Raw genomic sequence first — 18389 nt, forward strand, 5'->3', positions numbered from 1 at the left:
CTGAAACTGATGTGCACACTACAACTGATATGAGTTCAACATGAACTCATTCTCCCCCATTATAAAAGCCCATTGCATTAGATTTTTGCTGGCATAACTGGCTCTACTGTGATCAGGATCCTTGAGAAGTCATCTCCAAACTTGCTCTTCTCCCATGTTCCTTATTCCCGCATATTTCAGTGGTGCAAAAGGGTTTGTGCAATACTGCTGTACAGAACAATCATGGCTGTATATGGTACCTAAACCCTGTAGCACTGTTGCCTTCCCCCTTAATGATGATCCTGATATAATTGTCTTTTCTGGAAGAATATGGAGTGAGGAAAACCATTTGCAGTCAACATCATGTATAGCGCAGCAACATTGCTTGGGACTATATCCCTTACATCATTCCTCCCAGCTTCTCGATACCCTGATGGAGCTTACATACGCACCTTTTGTGGGTGAAGGACAAGATAAGAATTATCTTTAGACTCATGACATGGTGAGCATGTGTTCTGACTAGCAGGGAAGAGATGCTGATTGATCTCTAGTACAGGCTCTACCCGTCTCCTGAAACTCAAAGGCTATGGAATATTGAAGCACAGCAGTCACCATGGTTGCTTTGGCACAAGGTTAAGGAAAGTTTCCACTGGGTCATGTCTCGGGCCACTGGTAGTTCTCAGAGCAGCACCAGCATTAGTGCTTTACCAACCCAGCATCCTGGGCCAAACAGTGGTGCGCTGACAATATTCATTGTGAAGTTGCAGAGATGCAGTGTTCCCCAGGGACATTCAAGCACACAATAGGTCTCAGATAGGTGTCCCTTTTGTGATTCTTTTAATTTAATTTGGTCTTTGCAGACTGCCCCATCCAGGCTTTCTAAAAGTGAATTCACAAGAAATGAATGTAGCATAATGCACTGTCAATGGTGTCTCAAGGAGTTTACCTACCTGCCATAGGGCTGCCAGTCAACAGGTGGAACCTGGAGATCTCCTGAAATTAGAACTGATCTCCATGCTGCAAAGATCAGTTCCCCTGGAGAAAATGGCTGCTCTGGAGGGTGGACTCTATGGCATTGTATGCTGCCAGCCCCTCCCAAGTTTCTCCCCCCCAAATCTCCAGGTATTTCCCCAATTAGAATTGGTAACCTTGGTGCCAGCCTCTTGCACTTTCCTGTTGTTGCCACTGTCATCCCCACCCTGGAGTTGGAAGAGGTAACCCTCCTTCCTTCTTCATTGCCCCTGCTCTATTAAACCAGCACAGCATGCCATGCATGTCCTACAGTTCCTCCCAGGGTTAGATCAAGTGGCAGGGGGGTGAGAGGGGCAGTTGTCCTTAACATGGGAAGAGCAGGGGCACTAGCAGAGAGAGGACACGGTAACTGCCTGCCCAGAGACAGGGCTGCCCTCCCAGCTGCTGCACAGGCCACCCTACCTGAGTATGTGAGATGGGGTGATGCCCTCCCTCAGCCTGCATGACTAACAACCTGATGAGTGGACGAGGCTGGCAATGCAGGCTTTCTTGTGGCCCCCAGCTAGACCCTGGTGATTTGAACCAGTGCCGTGCCAAGTCCTGCCACCTCCCTTATTCTTCTCTCATCTATCTGAAAATGAGTAGCTGCCATGATCAGCTTGCACAGCCAGGGAGGGAGAGGCAAGCCAGTTGGATGGGAGAGGAAGCAAGCTTGCTACTGGGGGGAGAGGAGGCAAGCCTGCTGCCAGGTGTGTGTATATGTGTTAAGCAGGGCACTTCCAACTCAGTGACCTTGTGTATAAAATGTCCTCCAAAATGACCTCTCATTAACAGCCTCGCTCACGTCTTGTAAACTGACGGCTGTGATTTCCTTGACTGAGTCAATCCATTCCATGTTGAGTCTTCCTCATCCTGCTGCCTTCAACCTTTCCTAGCATTATTGTCTTTTCCTGTGACTCCTATCTTATGATGTGACCAAAAGATGATAGCCTCAGTTTACTCATGTTAGTTTCTAGGGAGAGTTCAGGCTTGACTTGATTAACAGCCATAAGCCTCAGAGTACAGGACCGGGCTTCTAAGCAGAAACGGAGCCTCTGGGCAAGATCTGGTTTAGGATTTGCTACAAAAGGTTGTGTTTCTAAACATCAGAACCCTTGGCGATTCCCCAAGAAGACTAACCAGGCACCTTTCAGGAATGGTTCAGTCCATCCACCAAACAGGCAGTCTACATAAGAGGAAGACTTGTTACCCATGTGCTGATAGATGAGCCATACAATACCATACAGCACCAAGGACATTGATTTCTATTTCCTTAACAGATAGAGCTGGACGCGTTTCGAGCAGTAAACACAACTGTAGGCTGCATGAAATACTGCCACCCGGTGGAAAAAATCGAAAACTGGACTGTAAGGTTTTATAAACAGGTTTTATTCATCAGATGTAAGCAGGGAGCTGATTGCCACCTACTAATTGGGAAATATCTGGAGATTTGCAGATGGAGCCTGGAGAGGGACCTCAGTGGACCATGATGCCATAGAGTCCACCATCCAAAGCAGCCATTTTCTCCTGGAGAACTGATCTCTGCCACTTGGAGATCCATTGAAATTATGGAAGACCCCCATCCCTCACCTGGAGATTAGCAGCCCTATGATTGTGCTAGTTATTTTGCCAAGGAAAGACAGACACATGAGCCAAAAATGGCTTTTAAACACTACCACATGGTTTGATAATTTATGGACTTCAGTGGCTGCTTGTACATAGATATTCCCCCCCTCCACACACACATACACAAATAAGTGAGGCATGCCGTGGTGCTTAGGTACAGGATTGCAGATGCATCAGTTAAGACTACTTGGCATGTGGAAGTGTCTGGCTGCATTGCATATGCATCTAGTGGCACTCATATGATGTGGCATGGGTTTGTAGCTGTACACGCAATTCCCATGTTTCCTCAAAATCCTTCCTTTTCGAGATGGAATGCAGGAGTTCTGCTCACATTGGTAAGCCCATGCCCTTCAGACTGTAGCTTTAGTTGTGGCTCAAATTGAACTGGAATAAATTAATTTGTTTAACACTCTTGTCCAGATTCCCATTCTAGCTCTGATTAATCCCTTTGGCAGAAGAGTATGCCTCAGTGGTTGGAGCTTTGCATGCCAAATTTTTCAGCTTCAATATCTGGTATCTCAACTACGAAGAAGGAAAGACCCTTCTCAATCTGATACCTTGGAGAACATTGGTGAGCTAGAGGAACTTCCGGCCTCACTCAGTATAAGACTACTGCCTATGTCCCATTTCCTTCTTCCATTACTGTCTAAAAGAGCCTAATGTAATGCTTGCTTTGTGTCCTGACTCCCCTTGACATCAAGTAGCCAGTTTTTCACTTTGAACCGTTTCAGTTTGGATCCTGGACAGATCTCACCCTTTCCCCCAAGTATATGAAAGCAGAGGCTTTCATGAGATCCCAGAACTGGGTGCAACAGCCTGAATGTATTATGATCAAAGGGTTTCTGATAAAAACCATGAGATTTAGAAGCGCTAGCTCTTTCTGTCTTAGCACAGTCAGCCAGAGAAGATGGCTTCAGAGTGGTACACAGAGAGAATATGGATGAGGGGTAATGAAATAACCCCAAAGAATCGATGATGATACATAAATAAAATGAGTGCCTGGTGAAATCAGCAACTGAAGCTGGCTCCGAGGGATTTTCTTTCTACCCACACAGAGCTGGATTTTAGTAATGTGGAGGATAGCCAAGTCTAGGAAGCCAGGAAGAGGAGCCTTTTGTATACAGTGTCAAGCTCTCCCTGCATTTGATGAATGAGGGTATTTTGTGATGGAGGAGTGGAGGCGGGGCTGAGCCAGGAAGAGCAAAGACCTGAGGTCTAACTAGTCTTCCAGAAATCCACAAACAAAAGATTTCCAACAGTCATGATTTCATCATCAATCTTAACAGTTTTCGGTTGCTAGCCAAACAAGTTCCCCTGTTGCATAGGGGAGGGGGCTGTTTAGTTTTGGGTACCACTAGTGCCAAATAATGGGTTCTGGTTTTTTTAACTGTGACTGTAACAATCAGATGTGCAAATGTTTGCAGAGATTCCCTTCTCTCTTGTCTGTTCTGTTCCTCATGATGGGGACTCTAAGAGAAACAAACTATTTTGTGTTCAAATTAACACCTGGATTTTGAATCCAACATGTTTGGAAAGGTTTACGTTTGCTTAAGCATTCCTATGCTGTTCTACTTTAAGTGGCGGTGACCTACATACAGGGATAATCCAAGCTAAACTCTCTTTTTGCTTTTTTTTGTATAGTATGTTTTAATTTTCAGAGCTTCACTGGCCTCCATTTTAGTTTTTCCTACTGGGATTTCAGTGGTAAAAGTATGGGATATTTACCTGAAGAATGACTTCAGAACAATTTAAAACATCCAGCTGATGAGGGAGCACATTAGAACACAGAAATGTCAGACAGCTAGAGAGGCAACCAAGGATCATACTTGTCCTGCAAGCAAAAAGGAGTTGTTATATGGAAAAGGAGCTTACTGAAAGCATGATCCCATAACTGCAGCCACCAAGTACTTATTCAAACAGCCACGAAGACTGTATCATACAAGTCAATAGAATGTATTTGCTCCTTTGACTTATGGGACAGAAAAAGGACTTCCAATAAGAAATAACATTTTTTTATAATAAAGTTTATTAATTTCAGAATCGTTAAAACATTACATTTACAAAATTCCATTATTGATACATAAATACCTTAATTTGTCCAGTATATTTCTAAAAATTTTAAGTATCTAGTTCAGATCATTTTCTCTCTCAGTTTGACTTCCCATTCGGGTCTAGTAACTTCATATTACCGTCAAGAATTGACCTTATTTGGCTAACCTTTCTTCAAACTCAGATGTAATAAACAGAAGGAGAACCAGTGGTTTGAATCCTCTATTTTTCCTTTTCCCATCCCAACCTTCTTTTTATCTCCCACCGCTTGTCTATCTATGTTTCTTCCGTTTATCTATATACTATCCTTCAAGATTGGGGGGTTTCAGTTCTCATTTCCTCACCGTTTTCTCATCTTTACATCGTCCACCTGGGTTATTGTCATTGTTTCATTACCAATACACCCTCAATATATGGCTGGGAAGATTTTTACTTCATTCTCATCTGCAATATATTTTACCCACGGCTCCCAGATTGTATTGTATCTTTCCACCGGTAAGGATTTGAGTTGATGTGCTCCTTTGTCCATTAAATATAACATTGAGGGTCTCTTCTCCTGGTGATAATCAGGTTCTGACATGGGAGGTAATGGAGCAAGCGAGTCATTACAATTATATAAGAAATCCTGTTGACAACTAGAGACACTCTCTATTGTGCGCAATCAGATCTGAAGCCACAACAGTCTGTTTATTTATTTAAAATACTGCTTATCTTGGATTTTGGGAGACCAATACAAATCACATTATGATGGCTGGGCAATCTCAATACATCCTAGCTTGGTACACATGACCACCTCTTGTGTACATCGAACACATGGGGAATGGGGTTGCCAGCTCTTGGTTGGGAAATACCTGAAGATTTGGCGGGGTGTGTGTATGAAACTTTTAACAAGGGAGCAACTTTTAACAGTCACAACAAAGAAAGAAAAAACAGTGGCAAGAATTTTTAAAACCAGAACTACTCTAAAAAGGAAAATACATTATTGTGTATTTGTTTTTAAACACTTGTTTTTTCCCAGGGCTCAACACTCACAACAGTGACTTATTTCTTCTAAAAAGTCAGTTTAAATTAAAACTAACCTCTGGAGGACCCAATCTAGGGGGAGCGGTTGTCCTGGGTGCAAGTGTTACCGCGCTGCTCTTGGTAACTTTTACAAACTCCGAGGTACCCAGCTCTCGGCAGCGCCCAGGAACCCAAGCAAGACCCGACACGACGAGTATAATAAAAAGGAAGGTTTATTGAGATGCTGACCTAAGTGTCAGCACCTCCGTTCCACAAGACCACTGCGCTGCCTAGCAGCCTTACAACATCTTAAATACATTTTCTCCCGTCGGGAGTCCGGGAGAACTCAAGACAGCCCACCACCATTCATTAACAAAATTCAAAACAACCAATCATGCATTCACGACATGCAGGAACCAATCAGAGTTCGATAGGCATCTCCTTCTTGGGTTTCGCGCCAGAGTAGGGCGCGGCGATGACGTATGCCCTGGCGGGAGAATCACAAAGGGTCCTTCAGGTGTTCGGGGTCAGGAAATGGAGCTTGATGACAATGGCCCCTTATCTGGCTGCTGACGGGATTTGGCAGGGCGAGGCGCTTTCCCCGAGATCTTCTTTTGTGTGCGCCCATCAGGGACCTTTACACGTGAAAGGACAGGCTTAGGTGGGGCCGAGGTGGGCTCCTGCCTTGAGCCAAGGAGGTTCCATGCAGTCACAGATACAGAGAAACTTATAAATCCTATTACCTATCTAATACATTTGGCTTCTACCTAACTAACACAAAAATAAAACATAGTTTAATCCTTAGACAAAAGGTCCAGAAGTGGAACAGGTTTACTTCTGGCTCCACTATCATTTCCCCCCTTTCTGGGCTTTCATGCCATGGAATCATGGCATGGATGCCCAAACAAATGCACAACCTGGGAATACGGGGGAGGGGTCCCTGGACGCACCAAGTCGTCCATGGGTGCGAGGAGCATAAGAGGCTCTTCGCAGACAGCGGGGAGTATTGGGACCTTTAAGAACACCTCATACATATACAAAACTGATCATCAAAAACACACCAATAAATCATGGGAACCATACACATAAACCCAACTGGCAAAGGAACAAAGGGGTAGTCCAGGCACTTTTCGAAACATTCCGAATTAGCAGGCGGAGGAGTTTGGAGTTTTTCCCGGCAACTGGAGAGACCTAAAGAGCTGAGTTGGGGCGACACGGAAGACAGAAGTGTCGGGCCCCAGGAGGGAAATCTTGATGTGAGGATCAGCAGTGGAAGCGAGTGTCCATCTCGAAACACATTCAAGTTAACTCCGCTGTGCTAGTTTGTGGTTATAGTGGCTAAGAGCAGTGGCTAAGAGCAGCTGCACTCTGATCTGGAGGAACCGGGTTTCATTCCCAGCTCTGCTGCTTGAGTTGTGGAGGCTTATCTGGGGAATTCAGATTAGCCTGTGCACTCCCACACAGGCCAGCTGGGTGACCTTGGGCTAGTCATAGCTTTTCGGAGCTCTCTGAGCCCCACCCACCTCATGGGGTGCTTGTTGTGAGGGGGAAGGGTAAGGAGATTGTCAGCCCCTTTGGGCCCCTACACACTGTAGGATTCTACCTTAGTTAGACATAAGTCCGACCTGGGTACTCCACACAGCTGTAGCATTCAACTCGTGTCTGTCCCCCCCCCCCCCCCGTTAAATTTTTGAGCTTGACTGGGAGGTACAACTTCCTGGCGAACTCGGGTTGCACTCAAGCCAAAGCCGGCAGAGTGCGGAATCTCCCTCGTCTCGACTCTGCCAGCCAGCCAGCCAATCACAGTGCAGTATTTCAGCCATGCACAGAACGGGAGACTTGTGGTGGCAGCAAGAAGTGCGCCTTAAAAAAAATCCTCCTACGTAGCTCCTATGTCGGTAAACGAAAAAAAGGGACGTGCACTCATGTTTCCCGCCATAGAACGGCAGCCAATTGGGAATGAAAAGCAGAAGATGCGAGGAGGTAATCCTGCCCTCTGACCTCAGCTCCGGAGACACGAGTCAGCTGCTGTGCGGAGTAACAGAGGAGTCGAGCTCAGGTAACAATTTCCAAAGACACGAGTTGAACCCTAGTTGCCTCTGCCGTGCAGAGGGGCCCCCTGAGTCTCCTACAGGAGAGAAAGGGGGGATATAAATCCAAACTCTTCTTCTTCTATAATAACCGGGGGGGGGGGGGGGGTCTGACACCAGTAACATGTGAATGCTTCAAGGCGATAATTAGAGAGTACCATCCCACAAAAAGTTGAAGTATAAGCCTGGAGGGAGATTTTAGCCTTTCCCTTTATTTCACAATCTTTTTTGTGGGGGGGAAGTGGTGTGGTCTTGTGCTTTTAACAACAGCTCAAATGTTTCTGTCATGAAAACAAGAACTACTAAACAATATTTAACAGGTATATTTCTGTACGCAGGCTGCTATTAAAAGTACAGAAATTGGAACATTTTTAAAAAATACATTACAAAAACAAAACAAACAAAATAAGGCTCTAAAACACAAATTACTAAATGCATCAGCATCAAAATATACAAGCTGAAACTCAATGCGCAAGGGACAGTTTTTTTAAAAGAGAGAATCCTCTTTTGCATTTTCCCTTCTTCCTTCAGTGCTGTCTTACCACCTCCCCTCTTTTTATGATTGTTTGATAGAGGCAGGAAGTGAGATACCTTGTTATTAAAGCCAACTGGGGAATTTCTTTTCTGTCTTGAGGCTGTGAGTTAGCCCACAGCCCTGGAGAGGCATGCTGCCCTAGGAGAGGAAGCCCTGGCCAGAAGCTACTCAAGAGTGAGGAGAAATAGCCTCCTTGTACATCTCAGTGGCACTTTTAGCTTTGCTGAAAATATTTCATAGGCCCCTAACATTTTAGGTCTTGCTCAACAAACATTCTGTGCAAATCAAAATAAATAGCCTGTGCTAGAAGAATCAGAAAAAGACAACATGGAAATTTTGTTGATAACAGCTATTCTTTAATTAAATTTACAAACTTTATACACCACCAACAGCTGAGCTACACTGACACATAACTACACCGCAGGGATTATATTATCTATATTGTGAAGTCATTACATCATTTGAGTCGGTAGTTATGCAGATACAATTGCTGGTTTGAGAAATGAAAACTAAAGTTCAAAATCAGCCATCTTAATTTGCCATATGAAATTTGGGGCTTACTTAGTAATTCCAATAGGATGGTCTGGAACATTAAATCTATTACCCAAAAATAATAAGAAGGAAAGAGAGAGAGAAGGTAGCATGTATAGCATATTCTCATCAGATCTTGGCTGTTAAGCAGAATCAGTACTTGAATGGGAGACCACCAAGGAAGCCACTGCAGAGGAAGGGAATGGCAAACCTCAGCTTTGCACTGTCCTTGAAAGCCCTTTGGCGGGGGTTGCCACAAGTCAGCTGAGAGTTGACAGCATTTCATACACCTTAGATTATATAGATGTTTGGATTATATTGATTTTGCCCCAAAATAAACAGACTAAAACCATCCCTTTCCCTAGATCAGTCTTAATTTGTTATACAATCACATCCCATTTGGTTTATGTTCTCCTTATAATCTTGATTCCTAGATATTTAGTAATTCCAATCATTTGAGTCGGTAGATATTTAACTCAAAGGCCAGGAGATTATTTTTGCCAGCTTCAGATACTCTGATTATGACCAGTGAATTTTATGTCTAGACAGCACACCAAAAGGACTTATTACAATGAACAATATTGGGATGGATTTGATGATATAAGAAGAACATATTCTGCATATGGCTGAATTTAAAAATCTTTGTTGTGCACATTTATGGCCACAGTCTTGGGATCCTACATAATGATACAGTGGAAGGGCTCCAGTGATATCAGGCAATATTGGATTGAAAACAACCTTGCGCTGTGCCTTTTTGTAAGATAGATGTTGAACTTCTGCTTGCCAAGCTGCTGTTAAAGTTGGAATAGGTAATGTCTGGTGTACAAAGAAGAAGAAAAGAAAACCTTGCAGGGGACAGCAAGAGGACAATTAGATAGGATGGTGAGGTCAGCACCTTATCTCCTGTTAAGTGACATTCTTTGTCTGTCTCCAGATTACTAATTTTAGGACAATATCCTCCTCCTTCTTGGAAGTTCCACTGTTGTTGTCTCTCTCAGTTAGTGATGTAGTTAGGGCACTATCTCTTTCTCTCCTCTTCACTATCAACTATATTGGTTCCTGAATAAACCTTTATCAACACTTGAATCACATTGTGCACCCTTGCTGTGCTAATTATTCTGCCAACTTAAAAGCCCAGCTTTTAACTGTCAAGGGATCAAAATCGGCCAACTAAAATTTGCATTTCCTAATCATGCAAATCAGACCAGAGTGCAGAAAATAACTCCGCAAATAAAAATATGCAAAGGATTATAATAGAGCATTTGCAACAAGGGAGAGGAAGGAAGTTCTCTTGAAGAAATATTGTGTGTGTCAAATGGTCTCGGAATCCTTCCTCTATCCACTTGCTATAACTGTTAAAGGACTAAAAATAAAAATATGCTAAAAATTATGAACCTAAATATAACCATTAGAATCTCAGAGATCTACATCTGGATTCTCTACTACTTGCTGGGTGATCTTGGGCCAGTCTCACATACTCTCAGTCTAATGTATTTCACTGGTTGTTATAACATAGAAGAGAGCCATTTTGAGCCACTTTGGGTCCTACTGGGGAGACAGGCAGGGTATAAATGAAATAAATATTTACCATAGATTCTGTATGTTGAAGTGAAGGTTCCCATGGTCCTGTCATTTCATAAAACATATAAACCAGATTTGTTCATGAGGAAATTTGTATTAAGTCAATATGGCTGAAGTTAAAGTTTGTAGGCCTTAAATCAATGTTCCCTGTGCATATTATGGTGCTGCTGTTGTTTGCATTGTCCTTTAATTTTGTCATCCAGCTTTATTATTCTGCTTATTTTATGTGATAGAATGGTTCACTGTTATTATCCAATCTTGTAATCTTCCTTTATTGTCTGTCTACTGTATTTTAGTGCTTTCTCCAGTTCTGTAGCCCTGGTCACAAGTGACAGTGAATGCACATGCAACCCATGAATAGTGTACAGTGGAACCTCGGTTTTCATTGCCTTCGGTTTTCATTGGTTTCGGTTTTTATCGATTTTTTCAGTGAAAAATTTGTCTCGGTTTTCATCGGTTTGCCTCAGTTTTCATCGATTTGCGGTAAAGTGCAGGGGTTTGTGGAGAAAAATCACCCGGACAAAGCCATTGCAGGCCGTAACTGCAACTTGTTTAATGACAATGTCTTGCCCCATTTCAGACAAATCTTAAAGAGGCATCAGAAACAGATCTCTTTGGACAGCTTTCTGGTGCGACATTGGTCCACTGCCTCTGAAGCTAGTCCTAGTGTTATTATTTGTTAATGTTTTCAGCATTAAACACTATGTTTATTCACCAAAAAATGTGTTTTTGGTATGTTTTTTGGAGTGCCTAGAATGGATTAATTGGATTTACATTGATTCCTATGGAAAAGTTTGCCTTGGTTTTCATCGATTTCGGTTTTCATCTATTCTTTTCAGACGGATTACCAACGAAAACTGAGGTTCCACTGTATATGTAATTATTCTTTTTACATGCATGGAGTAATTTTCATGTTAGTCAGGTACTGGTCTGCAGTTTCATTTGTAAAGTGAATGCACATTGGCTCTTTCTTGCAAATAAATGCAGTTTGTATGTGCATTCACTGTAACCTTTGTTTGGTGATGTGTATTCTGTTTTTATTGCATTGCTATCAGTTGCAATCCACCTTGAGTCTGAGCAAGAAATCAGACTATAAATGAAGAAAATTGATAAATCAGCCAAATTTCTCCTTACACCGAGCCATTCAAGAAAAAAAATGGCACCTCTCGTTTCTGGGCATCTCATCAGGGGATCCTTCCTTTCTTTAATTTCTGACTACACTTGAGTTGGCCAGTGATGGAACATCACTGTGATGGGATTTTCTATCTCCTACTGTAGCAATTATGCTGTCTTTATCTAGCACTATTTAATGGTCACTCCAACTGGAAATTAAAAAGGGTTTTGATCCCAGTTATATATACCTTCTTCTGCACTCTTGACACTTGCCTAGAGTTGACAGTCAGCTGAAAGCCCACATACGTAATGCTTTTTTATTACACATTCCACAATTCAAATAACCAAGAGCTGCTTGACCCAGAAGGTAGAATGACAACATTCCACCCTCAAATGATGCTTGATGGTGCCAGTTTTCTGTCAAGGAGAAAAGCTCGCTCTCTTCTCTCTCCCTCCCTGCCTGGCTGCTTTGTGAGAATAAATAGAGAAGCTCAGTTCCCCCTGTCAGTCTGACACCTCTTCCCTGGACTACATTACTCAGCAATTAGAAGAGGAAACAGTAAACATTTCAGAACTACCAGTGAGAGGCAGTTATTTGCAAAATAATAGGGTAGGTCAGGGAGTGGTTACTATTACCATGGTAACCATACATACTTACATCTTTGTTGTTCTGAAGGGCTCCCCATAACCCTTTGCTTATGAGGGTACATTGTGTCCTTGATATCCATTCCTATTCTCTGTCAGAATTCCTCCCTGATACTCTGTCTTTATTTTCTATCTCTTTTTATTCAGCCTGAACTGTGCTGTCCTCTGCATTAAAAATGAAAGCATAAATAGTCAGTAATGCCTTCGGCAAAATGGGCTTGTGTTCTGTGGTACTGTCATTTATTACTGCCTTGAGCTGCAGCTAGTCAGTGTGGGAGAAAGTGATGTACAGTAAAAATTACTATCCAAATGTACTTCATTTTGTTGTGGGAAACACTCTCCCATACAGCATGCCTCCTCAATTGCATTATAACTCTGTTCATATCAAACAAAATGAGGTTTTGAACATGGTTTAGCCTGTTGGGTGGAGTTAGATCTACCTTATTGTTTCTGAGTCACTTGAGCTCTTGCACAGGAAGACGTTTCAAAGTATAACGCACCATGTGAAAAACACTTGTATATCCACCAGGCCACTACTGCAAGATCAGAACAAGAATTGACATTTCCCTGAGCCACTTAAAAAAATTCCCAATATTCAGGCTCCTGCTCTTACCTCATTACCCTTCCCTTCTTCCTCACTAGTCTGGTACATGTGCCCCATATGTTCTTTGAATGTGTGGTGAAAGAGTAAGTATAAGAATGATGGTCCCACCCCTTGACTTCATGGAATTACTTAGCTCTATGTAGGGCCATCTGCATAAAAGAAGTGGCCACGTAATCTCTCCTTCCCCGTAATCAGCAACATTTGGGGATAGGGTTGCCAACTCTGGTCCCTCCTCTTCCACAAACCTCACAGTCCTTTGCAGTAGAAAGTAGAGGGTAGTGGAGTCCCACAAGGATTGGTATTGGGATCGGTGCTATTTAATTTGTCCAAATATAATTTGGAACTGGTGGTCAGCAGCACAGTAGCTATGTTTTCAGATAATATTAAATTATCCAGGATGGAGAAAACGAAGGCACTTTCTCTCTTGGATGAATCAGCAACACCATGTCAAATGAAGTTCAATATGTCAATGTATAAGATGATACTTATTAGAACAAAAAAATCTAGTTTTAAATATATGGTGATAGGGCATGAACTGAAATTAACCAGATCTTGTGAAAGGATAAATGGGTTGGGACCTTTGTGTCTAGGAAAAAGACAGCTAGGAGGAGAGATACTAGAGGTTTATAAAGTTATGCATGGGTAAGATAGAGGTAATTAGAACTCAGTGTCACCCAATGGAATTGTTGGGAAATAGATTCAGGACAGACAAAACTAAATACTTCTTTACTCAAAGAGTAATTAAACTGGAATTTACTACCAGTGGAGGCAGTGATGGCCATAAAAATAGATAGTTTCAAAAGACAGATTCTAATAGTGATAGACACAGCAAATGTAGTAATTACAGTGCAGGGCAGCAGCAGCAGAGGAAAGCTTTAGCCACCCTGCCCTGTTCCTTTGCATAGTGGGTTTGGCCACAGGATGCTGGACTAGATGAACCACTGATGTAATCCAGCAGGATCTTACATTCTCACTGGATGGCCTTCAGCAAGTGACTGTCTCACACATCCTAATTCAACCTTACAAACACCCTCAACATGTGATTAGTTCATTTAAGCCAGGCTGAGGTATATTTGGAGAATGCCTGATAAACATGAGATAAATAGTGATACAGGAGATAATCACAGTTTCATGTTCTTGTTTTTTATATAAGAGAATGTCCTTAAGGTATGGTTAGAGAAAAGAAACAGTCCTGACAGAATTTAAACAACCAAGGGAAACAGAGAAAAAACGTTCTGAAATGGCAAGGCACTGCTGAAAGAGAGGAAGGTAAATAACTTTGAAAACCCACAACAGCCAGTTGACTCTGACTGAAAGCTTTCAATAATACATCAACCTTGCAAATGTCTGTCCCTTTAAAAAAAATGAAGAGGCTTTGTTAATCGCCAGCATAGCATTTAGCTATAAAGATTAATACAAAATCTTGCCAGTTGTTATGCTAAATGCCAGTGGTATATCTGAATCTATGGGTCATTAGTAGTCCATTAGAACCTTTTGTGGCAAAACCAGCTACTGAAAAGAATTAGCCAGGGCTCAATTGTGATTAAAAGAACTGAATTCATAGTATAATTTGAAAAATCTGCAATACTTTTGGGGAGGGCAGAAGCAAAATGTGAACATATATTTAACAAGATTTAATAGTGATAAGAAAGTCTAAAACTTGTAGACTTTTAGAAGGCGAATGGTTAAATTTTAGAGTTCACTGATTACAAAGAAGTAAAGATGAAAACAAAAGGGAGCATGCTAAGATAAGCTTTAAAAGCACAATACCCATTAACCCAGTAGACATGAAGTGAGTCTTTCTAACAGACAGGTTCAAAGCCTACTCAAACATGACCTTCCTTCTAGGCGTGGGAGCAATTTTTCAAGCACTATTTCTGATCCTAACTTGCATTTCTGTGGGACCTAAACCAGTTTTTTTGTAGTTGTATTGAACCCAATTCATATAACAGGATTTCTTATACAAATATCAATTATAATGTCAGTGAAATGCCTCCAAGGTGACAGTAGTATCCAATCGAAAAATCTGATCAAGGAATAAATGCAAGTAGAAAGATCCATTAGACACAGAATTGTTATAGAACACCACTGTATAGAATACCCAACATCTATGTTTGTTCTTCAAGATCATCATGTCTAATGTCATCACAGTAATGCTGTTCTCTGAACACCATGATATAAAAATTGAGAAATGCACAAACTTCAAGAAATGCACAAAGTACACAAGAAGGTATATAAAAAATAGGGTTGTACTGTAAACTACAAATTTAAAAACTACCTGAACAAATGTTACCAATTTACACTAGTAAACAATATTCCATGTACCAATAATGTGTGTAAATTTACAGAAAAATAGTGTGGTTTCACATATTGCTTTCTATTTGTAGTTTACAATAAATCCCTATTTTATATACCTTCTTGTACTTGTGTACTTTGTTTTTGAGTGATATAAGAACTGAAATCTCAAATGGCAACACTGATGGTGTTTTAATCTGTTTCTAGACAACTGGATTTACCATTTTACCTCTGGCTAAGCAACCTGGATCAGCATGAGGTCACTGCCATTACTATACTTTGGGGGCTCTGAATGTTTCTCTTACATACCTGTACAGATCACACTCTATCTGGATTTTGACCCCAGTTGTTTAAGACTGGCTCCCACAAGTTCTTTCCCAGAATGTGTGAAAAATAAAAAACAAAAGTATAGCTGCAATAGAGTTTGGTTTCTGAGTAACATCACATCTGGATCTTTCTAGACATGTAGAACCAGGCACAATTTTCAGAAATTAATGTACACTTTTCCTGCTCAGACCTTCTAGCCTTGAGCCTTATTTAGGTATACAGGGGGATATTTTAAGTGTTTGGTCTATGATTTTTGGCAACAGCTCACAGAAGAGGTTCATTTACGTTTGTCTCATGCCAGTTTTTATACACAGATGGCACAAATCTCATAATAAATGTTAGTTCTGTTCTAAATGCCAGAAGTTTTATTGCCTTGTGTTTCATTGTATTATACAGACCAGTATTTGCATCATAACTACAGAGTAGTACAATTCCATACTGCAATCCTTTATGCAGGAGGGAGCAATAGGCATAGTTTGGGAAACTGTTACTGCACAATCTTGACCTGGAGCTGATGTGGAAACAGTGAGGCATCCAAGTAAGCTCTTAACTGAATCAAGCCCATCAATTCTTGTGGCCATGTTTCCTTTGACTGCTCATTGTAGTATCTGAGAAAAGTCTGAAAGTGTGGCCCAACTTTTTATTATTTTTAAAGAAAGCAGTTCTAAAGAATATACAATATTTATCATAATCCATTTTTTGGAAAAATAGGACAGATTTTTGTAGTCCATTTTAGAAAGTTTCAGTTAAAAGTTCAACAAAATGAGGAATAATCAAAGGAAAAGCAAGTGCATTTTTCTCATTTATACCTTGCAGGTATTCTAAATCTGGATTCTTTGATGCTTTACTTGTGCAGTCTGTCTTTCTCAGGAATAAGTCAGTTAATCAACTAAACTAACTATGAGTTACACAGTATAATTACAATTGTATTATTTTTTACACCTTTTACACCTGGCCACAGTTATCAATTATCATCTGTCTATAGAAAATGCAGCATTTTATCTTTGTCATCTAAATTCACACGTGCTACTTAAAACAATTTTTAGCCCTTTTCTGGATGTTGGTCCACGTGTGAGAATTACGATTGTTTCAAATGCTTTTGTATTAGGCTTCTTAACTGACAAGTCATGCAAGTAGGCTAACTTATACTGATACTTCAGCCTTCTTCCGCTTTCCTTACCAACGTGTGATTGAGTCTTTAAAGTCACCGTTCGTTTGTTGGGCTGTGAATTATTGATACCAATGGTAGTTTCATGGCTTTAGAGCTTCCCTGGGCCCCACCTTCTTAATCATACTTCATATTGTGAGTTCACACTAGTTCCCTTAACTTATTTTAAAAACAGGAATTTCCATCACAACTAAGTTAATGATAACTGTAAAACGACGCCCTCCTCCAATCCCTTCGGGAAACGCATTTTGGGGACAAGCTTCAAGGAACCTGGAGCAGAGAAAGAAAGATTGATAAGCGACAACAGCTTTCCTATTCAACAGACGTCCCACGGAGCCAATGAGCAGCAACAGAAAGGGAGGCGGTCCTATTTCTGTTCCGCGAATGAAACGAGGGGTGCTTATTAACCTGCCCCTTTTGATCTTTGTCGACACAGATACCACTAACCCCGCCCCTGTTTTTTCTCTTCCTGCCCTCTGGAGTAACGTCTCCTCCTCTGTCCAATAGGAAGTTCGTCCCTTGTTTGATGGACTGGCTTGCCTTCCAATAGAAGCTTAGAAGCGGCCGAGGTACTTGCCTTTTCCCCACCCCGGTGGGCGGTGCCCCCTCCCTTCCCAGGCGGGCGAAGGAGGCCGCGGCTATCGATCCCGCTGCTGGTAGAGGAAGCGACACCACAGAAAATGGCGGCCGTGGCGGCGACTGCGGCGGTGCCGGGTGATGGGGGAGCCGGCGAGGCCGAGCCCATCCCGGGCACGGAGGCCGGCGCAGACGCTCTCCCCGTCGGCACTCAGGCTGCGGTAGAGTCGGCGGTGCTCGAAGCCAGGGAGGAGCCCGAGCCAGCGCCGGGTGGAGAGGCCGAGGAGCCGCCGCCGCCGCCACCCCGCAGCCCGGCGGGGACTCAAGACCTGCCGCAGGCCCAGCCCAGCCCGGAGCCCGTCGCGGAGACGCCGCAGCCCTGCCCGCTCACGGCGGCCTTCTCCGAGCTGCACGGCCCAGAGGAGAAGCCGCAGCCCTGCTTGCCGCTCTCGCCGCCGCCGCCTGCAGCCGGGGGCCCCGCGGGGCCGGAGCCCGGGGAGGAGCCGCCCCGGCCGGAGGAGGAGGAGCCGGATGCCGCAGCCGGGGCGAAGCAGCCGGAGCTCTCGGGGACTGTGGACCCGGCAGCGGGGCCCGTGGCAGAGAGGGAGGCGGAGGACGAAGGGCCGCTGCTGCTGCCGGGCTCGGAGGTGCTGGTCACCCTGGACCACATCATCGAGGACGCGCTGGTGGTCTCCTTCCGCTTTGGGGAGAAGCTCTTCTCCGGGGTCCTCATGGACCTCTCCAAAAGGTGAGCCGCGCCCTCCCTGCCTCTGCCCCCTTTCCCGCCCTCAGCGGGACCTTCGCAGTTCCCCGCCCCTGCGTCCTTCCCTTACCCTTCCTGCTCAGCCGCAGGGTTTGGGGTTTTCTTTTTCCCAAACTGGGGTGTTGGAGATGCAGTCCTGGGCGAGGCCTTCGGTGCCGGCGGGTCTGGTGGCTCCGCCAAGGGGGCGGGAGGGGGAAGAGGACGGGGCCCTTTCGCAAGCGGCCTCGTGGTCAGCCCTGCCCCCTCGAAGAAGCAGAAAAGGAGGAGGATTATCTGTCGTCGAGCTCCTCTCGCCTGAAGGGTCCTGGTGCATTCGCCCTTTCGCCGTCTTTCCTTCTCGTTTTCCACCCAAGTTAAAAGGGTGGACTGGAAAGAAAGACGTACCAGGCGGGAGTGGACTGAGCCTAAGCCAGGACATGGAGGCCACCTGAGTCGCATCCCATAGTCTGCGCTCTAAAAGCCCTGAAATTTATGCCACTGCTGCGTCTTCGTAG

General features: G+C 43.4%; 2 protein-coding genes across 5 annotated transcripts in view; one reads left to right on the plus strand and one right to left on the minus strand.

The window, feature by feature from the left end:
- FABP6 (fatty acid binding protein 6) overlaps window positions 1-17252 on the minus strand; it is a 32548-nt gene extending 15296 nt beyond the window's left edge. The window contains exons 1-2 of the mRNA XM_048488459.1: window positions 17134-17252; window positions 12176-12327 (exon numbers count right to left, since the gene is read on the minus strand). Coding sequence (XP_048344416.1) covers window positions 12176-12245 — 70 coding nt within the window. The 5' untranslated portion in view covers window positions 12246-12327; window positions 17134-17252. The remainder of the gene's footprint in view (window positions 1-12175; window positions 12328-17133) is intronic.
- The window catches only part of PWWP2A (PWWP domain containing 2A), a 34979-nt gene continuing 33826 nt past the window's right edge, over window positions 17237-18389 (plus strand). For all 4 annotated transcript variants that reach the window (XM_048488449.1, XM_048488452.1, XM_048488451.1 and 1 more), the window contains exon 1: window positions 17237-17880. In XM_048488449.1, the coding sequence (XP_048344406.1) occupies window positions 17237-17880 (644 nt within the window). The remainder of the gene's footprint in view (window positions 17881-18389) is intronic.

The sequence above is a fragment of the Sphaerodactylus townsendi genome, linkage group LG03, assembly GCF_021028975.2.
Source record: "Sphaerodactylus townsendi isolate TG3544 linkage group LG03, MPM_Stown_v2.3, whole genome shotgun sequence".
Taxonomy (NCBI): domain Eukaryota; kingdom Metazoa; phylum Chordata; class Lepidosauria; order Squamata; family Sphaerodactylidae; genus Sphaerodactylus; species Sphaerodactylus townsendi.